This window comes from Platichthys flesus, chromosome 17 (genome assembly GCF_949316205.1).
Source record: "Platichthys flesus chromosome 17, fPlaFle2.1, whole genome shotgun sequence".
NCBI classification, from domain to species: Eukaryota; Metazoa; Chordata; class Actinopteri; order Pleuronectiformes; family Pleuronectidae; genus Platichthys; species Platichthys flesus.
The window spans coordinates 5,895,719-5,912,649 of record NC_084961.1 but is presented as its reverse complement, the minus strand read 5'-3'; the positions used below and the strand labels follow the sequence as shown (position 1 = coordinate 5,912,649).

General features: G+C 42.4%; 2 protein-coding genes across 3 annotated transcripts; both read right to left on the bottom strand.

The window, feature by feature from the left end:
* Positions 1–1,022: 1,022 nt before the first annotated feature.
* On the bottom strand, positions 1,023–6,158 carry rnf115b (ring finger protein 115b). Its single transcript, XM_062409217.1, has 9 exons — positions 6,010–6,158; positions 4,673–4,731; positions 4,427–4,484; positions 4,114–4,337; positions 3,148–3,216; positions 2,967–3,045; positions 2,695–2,788; positions 1,808–1,923; positions 1,023–1,646 (listed from the first exon to the last, which is right to left on the bottom strand). Exons 1-9 carry the CDS (start codon positions 6,085–6,087, stop codon positions 1,524–1,526), a joined length of 900 nt encoding a protein of 299 aa, XP_062265201.1. The 5' UTR covers positions 6,088–6,158; the 3' UTR covers positions 1,023–1,523.
* A 1,098-nt stretch (positions 6,159–7,256) lies between these two features.
* Positions 7,257–13,951, bottom strand: scamp3 (secretory carrier membrane protein 3). Of its 2 annotated transcripts, XM_062410181.1 has the most exons (9): positions 13,485–13,945; positions 13,103–13,186; positions 12,229–12,342; positions 11,527–11,647; positions 11,098–11,226; positions 10,215–10,374; positions 9,525–9,626; positions 8,999–9,116; positions 7,257–8,149 (listed from the first exon to the last, which is right to left on the bottom strand). In XM_062410181.1, exons 1-9 carry the CDS (start codon positions 13,536–13,538, stop codon positions 8,000–8,002), a joined length of 1,032 nt encoding a protein of 343 aa, XP_062266165.1. In that variant the 5' UTR covers positions 13,539–13,945; the 3' UTR covers positions 7,257–7,999. The 2 variants fall into 2 exon arrangements, with proteins under 2 accessions (XP_062266165.1, XP_062266167.1); XM_062410183.1 differs by lacking the exons at positions 7,257–8,149; positions 8,999–9,116; positions 9,525–9,626 and adding an exon at positions 9,633–10,056 and having other exon boundaries at positions 13,485–13,951.
* Positions 13,952–16,931: the final 2,980 nt, after the last annotated feature.

Genomic DNA, 16,931 nt, shown 5'->3' with positions numbered 1-16,931 from the left:
TGAGGCCATTAACCAGTCAATCACATCATTAGCGTAGAGATACCAGTCTGTGTTAAAGCACTTCTCAAACAAACAAACAAACAAACAGATGGGACCATGAGAGAGACCCCTGCATAATGCACGTGGAAGTGATGGACATAACTTATATATAATGTTATATCCTTGTTTTGTGCACGAACATTATTTAAAGTTGGTCCAAATGTTTTAGTTTTACTCAAAATCTACTTATTGCCTTGCCCTTTATTGCACATCAGCAGTCCAAACGGGGTATATTGCACTAAAGATCTAGAACTTTTATACTCAGACTTATTAAAGCTTGTATAAACAGTGCATAAATAATTATTTTTCACAGGAATGTGACTGTGGGTTTTGATTGGTAGGAGATTTACAATGTTTCTAAGGAGATCTGATTGTGGGTTTTAAGAACAAACTTAAAAACGTGAATCTGTCTTTATTTTCTCAGCATCATATTTTATAAAATTCATTTTTTGTTTTGTTTTCATTGATGGATAATCTATTCATTTTTTATCACTCAGTTTGGCCAACAGTCCAAAACCTCCAAAGAATTCAATCTACAATATTATAAAACAGTAAATCCGCATGTTTTAGGTGATGATTGATTTTTCCGACATCTGTTCGCTCAACGGACATGTTTCCATTCTGCAGCTATTATAAACAAGGAAGACAGGATTTATGGTTGTCAAAAGTAAACAGAACATGTGGTCGTTGTTCCACAGGTTGAGACAGAGATGTACTTCCTCCTAAACTGTAAATCATTCAATGAAACAAGGAACATTTACTTTGACCAATTATGTAACAGGCCTACTAAACTTCCATAGTCTAAATAAGGAGACGGGGCATAGCTTATCATATCTTATCTTATCTTATCATATCTTATGTTGTATAGTCTTATCTTATCTTAACTTATCATTTCATATAATATACTGCATCAACATGCCACAACCTGAGGGTCAGTGAATGACCTCAACAGACGATCCACAAACAGACAGACGGAGTAGAGGTCGAGGGTCACAGGGTTTAGGCTTTAATAACAGCTTCATGTATAGATGAGATCTAGTCTGAATCAGACTGAGTGGAACAAAGGTCGATAAAATGCTGAATTACCAAACTGTCTTACCGAGAGTCTTAAATGCAAAAACGTTATAACTCTGTGGAGCCCCCATCATTTTAACAACCACCGGCAGCTCAGTGGTGATTAGTTCATGAAATCAAAGTCAGTCATTCAGAAAAACACTTAGGAGGCCAGTGTAGCGAGAAGGACACATCACCTCCACATCTTCTCTGCAAGCTGCCGCGTCCTTTCTGTGTGCAGTGTGTCTTAAAATATGTTGGTGCATGTGGAAAATATAAAAATCCTTAGCGGGGAGGCATGAATCAAGTGAGAGCTGAGGCGGCAATTTTTTTAAATAATTTTGGAGTTGATGTCAGAGGGAGAGGTTCGAGGTGAGCAGCGTGTCTCTTTGAAAACAGCAGAGGAGGCAGGGATGTTTTTGTCCCGTTTTTCAGATCGCCTGCCGCTCTGGTTGCTCTGTCCTGACGGAGCGGTCGTCCGGGGGCTCTGATGTGGGCGGGAGGCTGTTGTCGACACCATCCAGGCTTTTGCGGCACACCGGGCAGGTGTCATGCTGGGAGAGGAGGGGAAAGAGAACATGGTCACGGGTCTGCAAGAAGAACGTCAGAACAGTTAATCTTTGGGTTGAAATTCACATCCATGAAGTCAGGATGTGGGCAAATACAGACCTTCAAACCCCTCAACCAACTAACCACAAGCACTCCTTTTCCTTACCAGCTCCAGCCAAGGCACTATACAATGACCGTGGAAGTAATGGAGGCAGGGAAGCTTCCTGACAGATTCCCCTAGTGAATACTCCTCCCTGCAAACTGGACACTCCAGTCTGCAGTCTGAGAGGAAAAATAGGAAAAGATTGACAGAAAGTCAACTTCAAGGCACCACAAATATCACTCAAGTCTGTGAGTGATACCTTTTTATGATTAGGGTGGGATATGAAAGATGGATGGAGAAGAGGAAGGATAGAAGACAATGGTAAGATAAGATGGAGGATGGATTGATGGGAGGAAGGGAAAGATAAGAGGAGAAAAGGGAGGATGGGAAAATGGAAGCTAGGAGGAAAGAAGGAGGGATAGGGGAAGGGAAGGGGTAGCTAAGGCAAGACGGAGTTAGAGAAAGATAGAATGAGGAACTGAAAGGTTGGAGAAGGAAAGGAGCGATGAGAATAAAGACAGAGAAGGTCTGAGAATGGAAGGAAAGCTAGGAGGGGAGAAGGAGAGACTGGCGAAAGAGAAGAGAGAAGAGAAGGAAAGATAGGAGAGGGTAGGTAAGATAAGAGGAGGGATGGAAAAATAGAGGTAGGCATTGAAAGATAGGAGAAGGAAAGGGACGATTAGTGGAGGCATGGGAGAGATATGAGGACGAAAGAGAAGATGGGGTTGAAAAGAAGGAGAACTATAAGAGGGAGGGTTAGATAAGAAGGGAGAGTGGAAAGATAAAAGGAGGAAATTATTTATTGGAGAAGTAGAGATAGGAGGCGGAAGGGAGAGATAGAGGAAACATTCTGATCATTATGTAAAGTAGCCACATCTCAGATTCTCTCCTCATGTGAACTGTATTGTTCTAATCATGCGCCTCAGTGTCAGTGATGTTGGGATTCCCACCTATCTGCTCCTGGGAGACGCAAACTGTCGGCAGGGACGAGATCATCTCCTTTTCCGCAGGAGGTGGACCGGTGCTCTCCAGCTGTCCTAACAACTGGGAGAGCACGAGAAGAAATGGATAATGTGGATGAAATGGTAGAAGGACGTGGGACAGAGAAAGAAAACACTTAAACACTTTATATCTTGAGCTCCTGGGGATGAAGACAAATGAAGATGTGGGGATCAATAATGTAGCTGCAGTTTTTCAACCTCACCACTCGGACATCACTGACCTCAGTGATGACAGCGTCCAGACCTCCCTGACCCCACGCATAGTCTCCAGGGTTTGAGTGCAACTGCAGCATGCTGGATCTGAGAGAAGGCGGGAGAGGGAAAGGGGGGTCGCGGGTGTCACATCAAATTACACAAAATCAAGTAAATGATGTAAATCAAAATTCCCAAAAAGCAATTTACAATGCAGCTGGTGCGGCACCGGGGTTCCCATTGCTGGCGAAGAGGTCGGCCAAGAACTGCTGCATGATCCTTGAAAGGTAAAAGAAAATGAGAAGAGAGCAAACATGTCTTAGTGTGTGTGATTTAGAAACACAGGCTTCAACATTGACAGTTTATATTCATTCAATCCCCACGCAACCGATGCTTTGAGTCATAAGGGTTTTCAGTTTTGATATGAAATGATTACAGAGGTTTTTATACACTATGGCGGTTTTATTGAAGAGTTGTGGAAACCATATGTGGGTCAGATAAGGAAATTACTCAAAAATGAGTGGGTGAAGGTCTGTTCCAGTCACTGGTCAATTGAAGGCCCCACATTCCAGACTACTGAGTAATAACTGTGCTGTGATGGTCAGTGCTCTGCTGCTATAAGGAAACAGCCATTAACTCTGCTGGAATCACTTCTCATAAAACATACATGAGTCAAAGATAAGACATAATTCATGTGTGAGTCCTGAATAGTATATACCACACTCTCCTTTAGTCTCTATACTGTATGTTGTTTGTGATTATAAATTATTTGTGATCTGTGGTTATGGCAGGAATAGAACGCTGTCAACATTCTTCTCTGACATAAACTCTGATGATCAGATGGACTAGACATTGGATCTTAAAAATCCATGCTGTCAAATATGAGACAATAGGGAATTAAAGTTCCTCGCAGGTTGTTAGACCTACATCGCTCTTTCTCTGCCTTCTCCTTACACATTCTTCCCAGAATAGGTGTGAGCCCCGCGAGATTTCCTCCTGATATCCCACATGTACCCCATGAATATGTAGACAGCAGTTTGCAGGTTTTAATGTAATAGGCAAGTCACCTTTTGAAGTTGATGTTAAATAAATAGAAATAAATATCCTCTAAAGGATTTTTACAGTCTCAGAGCTCAGCCCACACGGGTGAGGTTGCTGTGTAGCATGTCCACACACCCTTCCACTGCAGAGCTTTGCTCCGGCCTGGACGAACTCTCTTGTTCGGGCTGGGAGGGAGACTCTGGTTCTTGGGCCTCGGCGTCGTCGGCGGAGGCAGCTGGTGACACCAGAGACGGACAGCTCTGACCTGCAGATACCTGCTCGCTGTCATCTGGGTGGGTCTCTGAGGAGGGCGGATGTGACAGCAGAGCAGAGCGTTCCATAAACAGCAGCTGCCATAACTTGGAGAGAGACCAGAGAAGCAATGTGTCAAACAAAGCCTGTGAGAAAGAGGAGTGCTCTTAATAAAACACCATCTGTAAGGACATACCTCTGAGAACAACGAGTTGGTGTCTTCGCTGGCTGCGGGTGTGCTGTCCTGCAGGAGACTGGAGAGCAAAAATAAATAAGTCAACTTTATATCAGGGTTATAAAATGAAAAACAAAACTCTGAAGGGCCTTTAAAAAGGGATGTTTTCAAGTATTAGACCTGGCTCCTCTGTAACCTGCATAACTCTGGTTTGTTTAAACATTTTAATGAACCAGAGAGGAACATCACACCAAAACTAAAGTGTACCTGGAGTCTTCCGTCACCTCCTCAATGAAGCCAGAGTCACATCTCGGACAGACAAGATCCTTTAAGAAGGAAAATAAATATGCATTACACTCTCAAATCTCTCATCTTATTCCAAAATTATGGACACAGGTTTTTCCGTCTCAGTTCTTCAAGGAATGCTTTCAATAGATCTCAGAACCTGGCTGTAGAGATCAGCACTCATTCAGCCACAGGGGCATTAGTGATGAGGAGATGGAGGATATAATCACTGTTCCAGTGTTAGGTGAGGCTGAGCTAGGGGATCTCTACAGGCCAGTCAAGTTCTTCCACACCAAACTCACAAATATGTTTCCTTCTGGATCTTTGTTTACGCATAGGGTGACTGTCAAACTGGGAACAATGTGGTTATATGGTTTGTATCTTAATCATGAGACAGGGACTGACACAAAACTAGCGGCTGTAGCCTTAGGATTTAGAACTAAGGTGCATATGGGGCAAACCATCCCTGTAACTTGGAGGTGAGGCATGTAGTTGCAATGTTCACAAACAATATAATTTTCTAAAGTAATACTTGTTGCTCCTTTAAGAAGTTTATATTATTATGGAATATAGAAATTATAAAACTGGTTTACTGGCAGCATTTAACTGTAAAATGGAAAGTGACCCAAATGTTAATCAACATATTGTTGGGTAAAAATAAAACGCAATACTCATAATACTAATGCTTACAGAAAGTGAGCAGGGGTGTCCAGATACTTTTGGCCAGTTGTTGCACATTAAACACAGCTCTCACTGGTCCATCAAAACAATGCCAGTGCTTAAAGGTGCCATGCGTAAAAGCGTCAGCTGCGATACAAGTGCGCTCCTTTACGCACGTCCAGTAGAATAAATACAAGTCAAACTGTCACTGAGTCTAAACGAAGGAGGCTTCACCGTGGATATTAAACTGTTCATGTGGTGCATGGAGCTCTACATGCTGCTGCTACATGTGGGGACACATGACCTGCCCCTGTGACGTCCCTGACACGCAGTTGACAGAAGACAACTGGACACGCTGGTGTTTCTAAAAATGGCAACGTGAGTCGCCAGATTCTACTCCCCCCTTCTCTCTCTAATGTAAGATCCTGATTCATACAGAGCGCGAATAAAAACCACCATCGTGCCATCACACGTGTTCTGTCGTGGAGATAATAACTGTCACTTTACAGCGAATACTTCTTTAAAGAAATTAATCTTTGCGCGTTAAAACAACAAAGTGATTTAACAAGTCGTAGTCCCTCCGTCCGTGTGAGCGTGGGTGATTCCCAGGTTCGGCAAGTGTGGAATAAAAAAACAAAACTCTCCAGAAGGTGACTCACCGGGAGTTTTGGGTTAGTTTCACATTTACAGCAGTGACAGAAAAACCGGTGTTGTGGTGCCTCCGCAGCCTCCGCCATCTTCACGGTGCAGCGCAGAGCCTGACGTCCCAGTGGAAGCCCATACAAGTCTCCGTGGTCTGTCCCGCGGGTCAGAGCGGGGCAGGAGGGTCTGGTGCCCCGGGACGAGGGGTGTCAGAGCACCGGAAACACACGTATTACTATGATTACGAGCATGCAACACAATCCTCACTTAACCGTGCTTATAAATACATTAAAAATGCAAGATTTTTTATTTTGATCATTTTTTCCAAACAAATTATTTATCTGTTTTCTGATCAATGATGATATTTCCTTTAGTTTATACAACAACAAATATCAAGCTGCAAAAAGAAGCTGAGAGTTTGTATAAGAAGTAACGAGATGTCATGGTGACATCAGGGGTGCAGCTCCTCTGAAGACTGTTGGGTGTCGCCAGAGTTTAAAAGTCTATAAGGGGAGTCATCCCTCTTCATAGATTCTATTTTAGTGAACGTGGAGCCTGAGTCTCAACATTAAATCTAAGCTTATCTTCAGGGGGTTCGTTTTACAGCAGAGAAAGTTAACCAGAGTGGTTTCCTAGCATCACAATTACAGTACGGCCAAAAATTATATAAAGATACAAATATTCATGAGTAAATATCAATATTTATCACTGTAAATGACAACGTTATTATTTGGGTATTGTTTTAAGTTTAAATACCGATTTTTGCTTCTAAGTAACAGTCCATAGCACTTTCCTGACCTCCTGATTACCACTCAAAACCCTCATACGCTGCCAGCAAAGTATTCAGGGGCAATTTTGTGTTCAGTACCTTGCCCAAGGACACTTTGGCACAAGGACCGGGATCAAACCACTGACCCTCTGGTTAGTTGACACATTATATCAAGATATACTGTACTTCAGTTACATTCTTATTGATGAAAATGACATTGAGATATTTATTTGGGGACTTAGAGCGCAGCCCTGCAGTGAACTATCCTCACCTGTCTCAATTACTACATAACTAAAATATTAAACCACACTTAAATTCAACAGTTTTTTTTTTATGTTGTCGAGATGCGAGTTTATACTGTTTTCAGAGCAACTGTTTCCATGGCAACTGGGTGGCTCCATCTGCTGATGAAGAGGCAGTTGAAAGCTCCACAGACGCTAATTATCAAACCTGATGATTTGCATGATCAATAACACAAGACAGCAACAACCGCAGTTGACTGTATAAGCAAGACAATTCGTTTTTTTATTAAACCAAGACAGTGAATTATATATAATCATAAGAACCACAAGTTGCACAAACAGACCAGTGACAGGTACAGTATAACGTAACCAAAAACAACGCATGTTCATAACCTGATAGTATGAGAGGTTTTTGGCAAACACGGCAAATAGGCATTCTCAATAGGAACAACAACAAAAACAACGTGTTAGTTTTTACAGTGAAGCAACAGAAAGTAGGAATGGCCGAAGCTGATCCGCTCAGGTATGGATCACGTGTTAGACTGGCAGCCGTTCAGTGTTCAGCCCCGACTCTCACATCTGTCGTGAAACATGACTCCTCGTAAACACAATGTACATCCAGGTCATTTAGATTTTGGACATATGCACGTTAGTACTATCCCCACTTGGCACACGCAGCTCGTCGTCCTCATATAAAAAGCATTCAGTGACACAGGGTTTCTTACAGCATCGACGTCTCACCGTTTTCACATCATTTTTCTTTTTCCTTCGATCAACATTTGTGATATGCTGACTCATGTTTTGGCAATATAGCTAACTTGTCCTGTACATGTAAATTACTGTATTTTGAAGCTAGACATCCCCACCTCTGTCTCATGCAAGTGCCCTAAAGTTTAGGTGTCCCCTCCCCCCCAATCAAATTCTAATCATCGGTGGGGAAATTAATACCGAACTGTTCCTCCATCTTCTCACCCTCCTGGCCCGTCTTCTAGCTCTCTACCGGGGCGCGGTGAAGGCCCCCTGGGCGGCAGTGGTGGCAGCGGTGGTGGCGGCCTGGCGTACAGCCTGATTGGACATGACTCCGGTGGCGAACTCAGCCTGGGCCTTTACGAAGCTGGCATCGGTCTGCCTGTACAGGCTGTGGACCTGGAGCGGGGAAAGGAGCAGAGTAAGCTGACACCCGATAGATGAAGCAATTTATCATCACATCGCACACATTGTGAGGGTGAAAACGATACGCAGACACCTGATATCGAGGCCATTCTACAGACTGTTTGTTATCGACAGACGGCTCGATGGTGGGCGGACAACCTGGACAAGGCGAGCACGTGGGATGTTTACACGGAGCAGGTAGAAAGTGAAACTTCAGTTTTCACTCTCGTTTATTGAAAACTAAACAGGTTTCTCACGATGCGGTTAAGTCGAGGATCTAAACCATTAGCCTGTAAATAAAGATGAGAGACATAAAGGCTCCCCAAAAGAGTAACCAAATCATATTGACCGCCCCCTGGTGGCTGGCTGTAGTGTAAGTCATAAACCCAACCTCCTCCATGTACTCATAGAGATGGTTTCTGTGATTTTCTGTGAATTATCATCACCTATGTGAAGTGCTAATTGTATGTGAGGGTGTAATTTAATGATTGACGATTAATACAACAGGCTCATACATCGGAGGGACCTCGATACCGCAGGTCCACGCCACGATAACCACTGCACGGACACTGGCTATTTTATATTAATTTCTTTACAACGAGATGTGTAAAATGTGTCATCCGTCTTTATATAAATTCTATGATTAAACCTAATAATAAAATTTGTCTAAATTCATTAAAAGATATAAGATGTTGTGGAGTTTCAGTTTTGTTATGGTCCTGCTCTAAATATCCTGTTAATCAGTCCGTGCAGGGGTAGTGTGACTGACACCTTGTCAAAGATGGCCCCTTCATGTGAGTCCCAACCTTTCAATTTTCCCTCCAGCTCAACTATTTTATTCACCTTCTTCAGCATAACGACCCCCATGGCGGCTTGGGCAGTAAAGCAGATGGCATTTATCATCATGATCACTCCGACGGGGACGCTGGTATTCAGAGCAGCCAGACTCACGATCCACCCGCTGAGAGAAAGAGACGAGAGAAAGAAGAAGAAGAAGAAGAGAACGACAGAGGAACAGCGAGGAAAGTCAGTTAATATCCTCTTTTGCACCAGAAAATAATGGACAGTCTAGATGTGAATGAATTAACCAGACACTGTGGCTCACGCTCAGTATTAATTATACTCTCGTTATCTTTGTTCTGTCAGCACTGTCAGGTCAAGTAAGGACAGTGAGTACTTAGTTTTGCAGACATAAAATTATTAGCTGCAGGATGACAGAAAAATTTCAACTGCCACTGGGAAAATCTGAATTCAAATTTCTTCACAAGACAATGCAGCTAGATGCAGAAGGTTTTCATAAAGGGTTTAAAAATTAAAAACATGAATTGGAAAGAGGCTTGCATCAGTGTTAAGTTGATTTGAGTCCCACCTGAAACCCCATCCTGGGATGCCGATGGTCATGACGACGGAGGTGACCACTTGGGCAAAGAAAACGAAGAAGAAGAGGAAGAAGTTGAAGGAGCTGTCACTCCTGGAAGAGAGGAAAAATGCCATATTCAGTAGAACGAAGCAACAACAATCCAACAGGGTGTATAACTTCACTTCTAGTTGATTAGACTGAGGTTGAAGTTGGGCAGAGCTGTGCTGTGCTGGAAAGTTGCGTGAGATCATTGAAGTGCACCCACTAACAAAAAAAAAATGATAAAGATTGGAAGCTGTCATTTCCGTCCAGCTGCTAGACCACCGACAGGAAATTGAAGCCGATGTCCACACGGACTTTTAAAAGCAGAAGCTCGCATGAGAAACCGGAGAAATGATCAAAGAAATCTGGACAACAACAAAGTAAAAAGGGAAAGAGATGTAATAAATTCTCTGTGTTGGCTCTTCCCTTTATGGGGCCTCTTCTGCTGATGTTAAGTTCCACTTCCACTGCTTTCGCTCTCAAGACAGTATTAATACTTCTAAAGAAAGGACAGAGGTGAACCTTGAAGAATGTCCCCTACACAGTGACATGTGATAAATACTTGACAGGTCAAAATGAGAGCAAAACCAAAACCAAAAACTTTAAATGGCAGGTAGAGGAGGAAGATAAGGTTTTCGATGGGATTTAGCCACAAACCTGAAGGCCTTGTACATAGGCCGGTACCAACAGACGAAGGAGCAGGGGGTGAAGAGGAGCCCCCACAGGATGGCGAGGCCCAGGCCCACACCGCCAGAGGGGTCCACGCAGAACATGGCCAGGGAGGAGATCAGGTTGAAGACCAGCGTGCAAGCGGAGACTAAACAGAAGAATGAAGAGAAGTGGATGAGCAACAGGGAACCGTTGTGCATTCTGACTTCTCACTCTTTGTTTGAGCATGACCAACCGATTGGTTGGACGATGTGTTTTCCTTTTGTTTTGTTATTTTACCTATAAAAAGATAGGGTTTAGGTTGAAAATATCAAACCCCAATTACATTTCTTTGTCATAATAGTTTGATAACAACATCCTGGGAATTTTCCATCATCACTGCCTTTCATTGATAGAGAAATAGCGAAAACGTTACATTTAGATTCCTGGGCTTTTTAATTATAGTCTGCTCTTCCTTTGGTCTCACTTTATCTCTCTATGTCTATCGTTTTCAGAATTGGTCAAAGTCAAACCAGAACCCAAAGTTTTTCTTATGAACATCAGCATCAATCTGGAAACCGACTGATATAAGTTCGCCTTTATCTTTTCCCAATGTGCATGGGTGTGGAGAATAATCTCTATCAGAGGCTGTGTGGGTCGATGAGCTGGTTCCTGCTACAGTCCTCTGTCTAGCAACTAAGTGTGAGTCTTTGTGCAAACACCTAGGCTCATACTCATACTCATACATGCTCATACTCCTTACAGGAAACTAAAACACACTCCCAACGCAAAAACCCAACCGCCATGAGAGCTGCGTCAAGTCATCTGCAGCGTTACAAAATGAAACCAATGTTCAGAAAGTAAATGCTGAGAAAGGATGACAGGAACTCACACATCCAGAAGTAGTACATGATGGTTACAGTGCGCTGGAAACGCTGGGTTATCTCCACGTTGATGTCCTGGTAGAAGCAGGGGCCCACGGGGCAGAAGGAGGGCAGCGGGGGCCAGTTATTCTGACGGGCTGGAGAAGAGGGCGAGGGAAGACAATGAAGGTAAGTTTATTAAAAACACAGGGGATAAAATAGAAAGTAATATGAGATTTATACTTGTTGACTAATACTTAATAACTTAAATAACTTAATTAACACCTAAAATCTCCTTATTACTGTTTCAATTACATTATAGCGGGTTATAACACATTTATCATATGTTTAGAAATGCCAATGAATGGACTTTTTTAAAACTACTAATTCTATATATAGAATTAAAACGTTAAACTATGGTTTTCAACTCTGAATCCCTCCTATCCTCCCCATCTTACAGGCTCCAGGTCCCAGGCTGTGGGACTCCAGCTCCCGCTCCCTCCTCTCCAGCTCCTGGGCTTTCTTCTCCAGCTCCTCCTGCTTCCTCAGCAGCTCGGCTGTGGTGGCATTCACCGCAGTCTTAACACAGTGAGACACGGGGGAAATGAGGCTTCAGATCTTTGTGTCAGAGGTCGAGTTTGTGTCATAAATAATAAAAAGGATTATGTAAAAGCTTCGGTATCTGACGGTTAAGAGATTCCCGGAGGTGACGCTACCAAGCGTACAAACGTCAAGTGTTTTCTATTAGGTGTCGATGACTGGACGTAAGAACAATTATTAAATTCAGGAAGCATTTGGTTTTGAGTCTAAATAAATCATTCAACTGATTAAACTACACAAAGTATAACTGAGAAGGTTAATTTGAGGCTGCAAGGGAATTAGTATCATTCAAATTTTTCCTGACACTCCTAAAACTGCATATCAAGGGCTTAACATTTTTAAAAGCTTTGGTTGATGCAAATATGGCTCCATAGCGCCCCCTACTACAAGTAATGAAGCATTAAAGATGTCACCTACGAGTATGAAATTTGGAAGCATCATGTCTATTTGAGCCAAACCTTAATGGACTATGTGCAAATATCAAGTGACATCCCATTGTGGAGCATCCTACTGCCACTGAAGGGCTGACATGAAGGTGAAAACAGGTGCAGGATGTTTACCTGGGAGGTGTAGGAGCCATAGTTGCGTGGCTCAGTGGGCGTTGTCCTGCTGGGTGGGGTCTGCGCAGGCACAGGTGCAGCAGTGGGGGAAGTGGCCTCATACGGTGGCGGAGGCTGGAAAATATTTAGTCAAATATAAAAGATAAGCAAACCCAACCTGCATCTCGGGGGGGGCCACAAGGCAGAGAACTGTGGGTGATTGTGGATGTGGGCTTGAGGCTGGTGTGTTTACCAACAAATAAACAGGAAGTGGACTCAAGCTGTTTCCTAGCAACAAAACCCCAATTTGACAGTTCATCACTTAGACTCAAGCTGTTACCAAGCAACATCAATAAACCTCATAACATAAAAACTGAAGTGTTCCAATGTGTACTGTATGTTATAGCACCGCTGTGTCTGCCTTCTGCTTTCAGGGGCAATCTGTCTTAATTATGTTAAAATGTATTGTTTCAGTTTCATTGTATTATTATTATTATACCATACCAGAATAAACAATACAGGAAAAATTATTTATTTATGTTGGAATTCTACATAAACAAATTGGTTATTCTCTTAATTGAAGTTGTGTACATTTAAGGAATTAAGTGTGTTTAAACTGTTTAAATATTGAGCCTCAGATCCATTTCTTTGTCATAAGGGTTTAGTAACAGCATCTTAGGAATCAATGGCATATTTTATAAATACATCGGCCAATGTCTCATTTTATATTGGACATGTTCTTACTCCCTCATGTTGATATTGACATGGGGCTGGAAATCCATATTGCTCGGGCACAAAAAAAAAGAAGATTCAAACTGCAGCCCTGGTCATTTTTGATTTCCTTGTTATAACCTCACATATAATTATATTATAGCATAATAACATTATTGCTCACTCCAGTAGTCGTGTTGTCAAATGGGTTGTACAGGTCCAGTGTGGCATATCCTGTGTTGCTGCTGTGTTGAGTCACTGCAGGGTCCTGAGGCAGAAAACACACGTTTCAATGAGCAAGTACTGGAACGTGAAGGTTTGACAATTGGTCTTAACAAAATTTGTTTGTGATGTTGCTGTATAATAAAATAAAAGCAACAAATAGACAGATCAGGAGGAATGACCAGGCCCAGAGATGAAAACCCCCCCAGGCCCCACACACACAGTCACATGAGCAGCAACACGCCAGCTATTACAACAACATCACTGACTTCCACGCATCACACACAACATGTCAGAGACACTGGAAAAACGGGGACGGGGGCCTTCTGGTACCCTGCACCCACCTGGAATGGGTTGTGGTCCTCGGCCGCGTCTGGGAAGCTGGTGTACTTGGACATGATGATGGCCGCGGGGATGAGAAATCCGAGCTAACGCGAAGCAGCCACCGCTTACAGTGAATAGAAGAAGGGCCGAAACCAGATCAATCGTCTTCAATCAGACGACGGGTTTGTTTTGTTGGCGGAAAACGACAGCCGGGCGGTGTTAGGGAAGGGGGGTGGGGGGGTGTTATCCTTTGAGCTAGCTACCCGCCCCTCCTCCTGCGACCATGTCTCTGCAAAGAAAGATGTCAGGTGAACGCGGTGGAGGAGACACGCAGGTCGGAGGTGCTATCACCCGGATGGTTGTGCTGTTCAGTCCCGGCGGTCAGGATCCAGGATGCAGCGCGACGTCAACACACAGCCGACATTTTTCTGTCCTGCAGGAAAACAAGTGACCATCAGGAAGTGGCCAGCCAGCGAGGTCATGTGACTGCTGCTGCGGCACGGAGGCACGTGGGGCCGCCGGTGGGCGTGGCCACCACTGGACGTCAACTGAATTATGAATATGTTGTTTTTTTTATTTGATTAATGTAACTTTTAGGGCCCGAGCACCGAGACAGTGAGGCCCTATTGAAATTGTAAGGATTATTATAATTATTATTATTATTATTGAGGCAAATTAATTGGCTTTTTGAGGGCTTTAACATTCTTTTTTTTTATAATTTATAAAAACATTTTTTGTTTTTAATTAAATTTATTTTATTTACTTCCTGCGCAGAAGTGGACTGCACATCTCCTGCGCAGTTTGCTTCTGCAAACTAATTTAATTTTATCTTATTTTATTTTATTTATTTATTTATTTATTTATTTATTTATTTATTTATATATTTATTTATTAAAATTTTATAAATTTATTTATTAGTATCATTCATAAGTATTACAATCATTTAGTGATACAAAGTCTCGATATATTTTCTTTAGGGGAAGAATGAAAACAGCCTTCACACTTTACACTTTACACTTTACACTACATATATAAATGTATATTCACTCATAAAAATCATATAGTACACCTATAGCATATGTATAACGTTATTTATAAATCCAAAGTCCTATCTATAGTCCAAAGACGTTTCCCTCCTCATCCACTAGATGGCCCTCTTGTGCATTGAGGTGATAATTCTGACTCCTGGGCTTGAACAGCTTCTTAGGATAGGGAGAACTGTGACGTGGCTCAGTTAAAGCCGAATTTATTAGTTTTAAAACTGTTTTTCACTACATCCATATAGTTTAACATGAATGTAGAAGTTATCTGAGCATTGTTCATGAAACTTGTAGTTATTTGACGAGTTTCCCAAATGATTCATAATCATGATACAGCTGAGATCCTGGATCTTTGACGATAAAGCACAAGGACTCCTGGAAAACAAGTCAGGTCAGTAACACGTATTAATAAGTCACTGATGTGATGAAGAGGAGGAAAGTGCAACAGTGCAATAGATTCACAACCATCAACATTAATAACCATCTGTGCAGGACAGACAATATTCGCCAATATCCACCAAGGTGACATTTCTTTTTATGTGCAATTTGCATGTACAGTTTTTTCTTTGTGCCTCTGTACGACCTGTCAGCAACAGCAAGGATTACATGTTCAGCTCAACTAATGTATACACATGTCATGGGCTAATGCCGTGTACAATCCATCCTGGTCTCTTTTCATTCTCATACAAGTCACATGTGTGAGGGCAGTCACCTGATTTTGATTTAAACACACAGGCTGGACTGTGTCTCTCATGCACACAGACCTGTTCATGTACATACTGTAAATCCCTTTCACTGGACCCCCCACACTTCTGGAGCTCCATTCAACAGGCACATATTTATTAAGAAATCAATACATATGCAAACTGGATATAACGAAATATATTGTCGGTATAAGTGGTATAAGTGTATTCTTTCATTTACCCTTCAAGTAGCCTTGAATTTTATAATCCAGTCCTCCTTGTGTTTTTATGGCTGTACCATTTCCTCTGATGGAAACCTTCTGGATGTTTTAAAGATTCCAGAATTCAACTTGACATATTTAGTATCATTTGAAATGTTTGGTTTTCCTCTAGACTTCAATAGAAAGTCCTGCTGGTTTAACTCCTCAGCTGGAGCTTGTACTGACTGTCCGAGTGGAGCGGTGAGGCCGAGCGAGAGGAATCAGATTTAGTGGAAGAGGAAAGAGGAAAGCAGCCAGTTCATGCCTCTGAAACAATCTTAAAGGATGTATTGTCTTTTCTTATTCAATCTGCTATAAGAGCTGATACACATAGCTGGGATTTAGCTCCTTATGAGGAAAGTTGGAATATTGCAGCATTACACAAAATCATAAAATTTAGTACATGATCATTTATTCAGATAATTTGATGTTAAACTAGCTGGGCCTTACTTTCTTGCATATATTTAAATGTTTATTTAAAAAATGTTCAATATAAAAACCTAACCTACCCTAACCTAACCATTTACAGTACATATTGTAACAAGGTGTCACAAGGTGTTTAGATTTGAAGTCAGAAAAGCTGAGAAACACTGATTTGTGTCATGATATTCAAGAATTCAGGGGCTTTATACATCACATGCACACCGGCTCTTCTTTCACATCACAACCAATAAACTGTACTTTAAAGATCATTGCAACCACAGAGGTTAAATGAAAAAGCAAAGAGAACCATTTGGAGGACAGGGTGGAAACGGATGTGTTGGGACAGCAAAGAATGAGCGGCCTTCTTTAGAAGCCTTCACAGATTTAATAATTATGGAAGAAGGCTTTTTTCCGTTTGGCTGTCGCAGCTGAGTGAGCACTGATCTGCCAGGACCTGATCACAGGACTCGTCTGTCGGCCGACTCCTGTGACGCATCCTCTAATGGGCCCTGTCACGATTGGTCCAGATGGCCCAGACTCAAACGCAGGGGTTGGTTGCCTCCCCGTCCCAAAACCACAGCATTCCTCGGCCAATCGAGCAGCGCAAGTGCTCCATGACATCACTGCCTGAGGAATGAACTGGCATCACAGTTGTGTGTGGAAAGTGACCCGGCTAACAAGGAGGGACTGGGTGGTTTCTAACAAGCTAGAGTCAAAGGGGTCATTTGGACACAATCAAGCATCTTGTATGTTTGTGTGTGTGTGTTTGTGTGTGTGTTTGTGTGTGTGTCTGTACAATGCCCATTTTCTCACTGTGCAAATAGCCAGGAACTTTCCTTGCCCTCCACAGTGCGGTAAAAGCCTCTGCGGCTCAGATCGGCGCTTACACAAGAAATTGGGTTTCACTGAGACCACTGACAAAACATTCATACATGTACTTTCTGCCTGGGAGACATAAAAGCATGTACATGACGGCTGAGGTTGTGTAATCCACACATACCTAGTCAGAAATAATCTTTTCACTCTCCTTCTTTCATGCAGACACACACTCAGGATCAGCG

Coding starts and splice junctions, on each gene's coding strand:
- rnf115b (XM_062409217.1), bottom strand. CDS start 6,087: ATGGCGGAGGCTGCGGAGGCACCACAACACCGGTTTTTCTGTCACTGC. Junction 1,924..2,694: donor CGTCTCCCAGGAGCAGATAG/GTGGGAATCCCA, acceptor TTTTCCTCTCAG/ACTGCAGACTGGAGTGTCCA. Junction 1,647..1,807: donor TAGTGCCTTGGCTGGAGCTG/GTAAGGAAAAGG, acceptor CTCCTCTCCCAG/CATGACACCTGCCCGGTGTG.
- scamp3 (XM_062410181.1), bottom strand. CDS start 13,538: ATGTCCAAGTACACCAGCTTCCCAGACGCGGCCGAGGACCACAACCCA. Junction 13,187..13,484: donor AGGACCACAACCCATTCCAG/GTGGGTGCAGGG, acceptor TTTCTGCCTCAG/GACCCTGCAGTGACTCAACA. Junction 9,117..9,524: donor ATCCCAGGATGGGGTTTCAG/GTGGGACTCAAA, acceptor TCTTTCTCTCAG/CGGGTGGATCGTGAGTCTGG.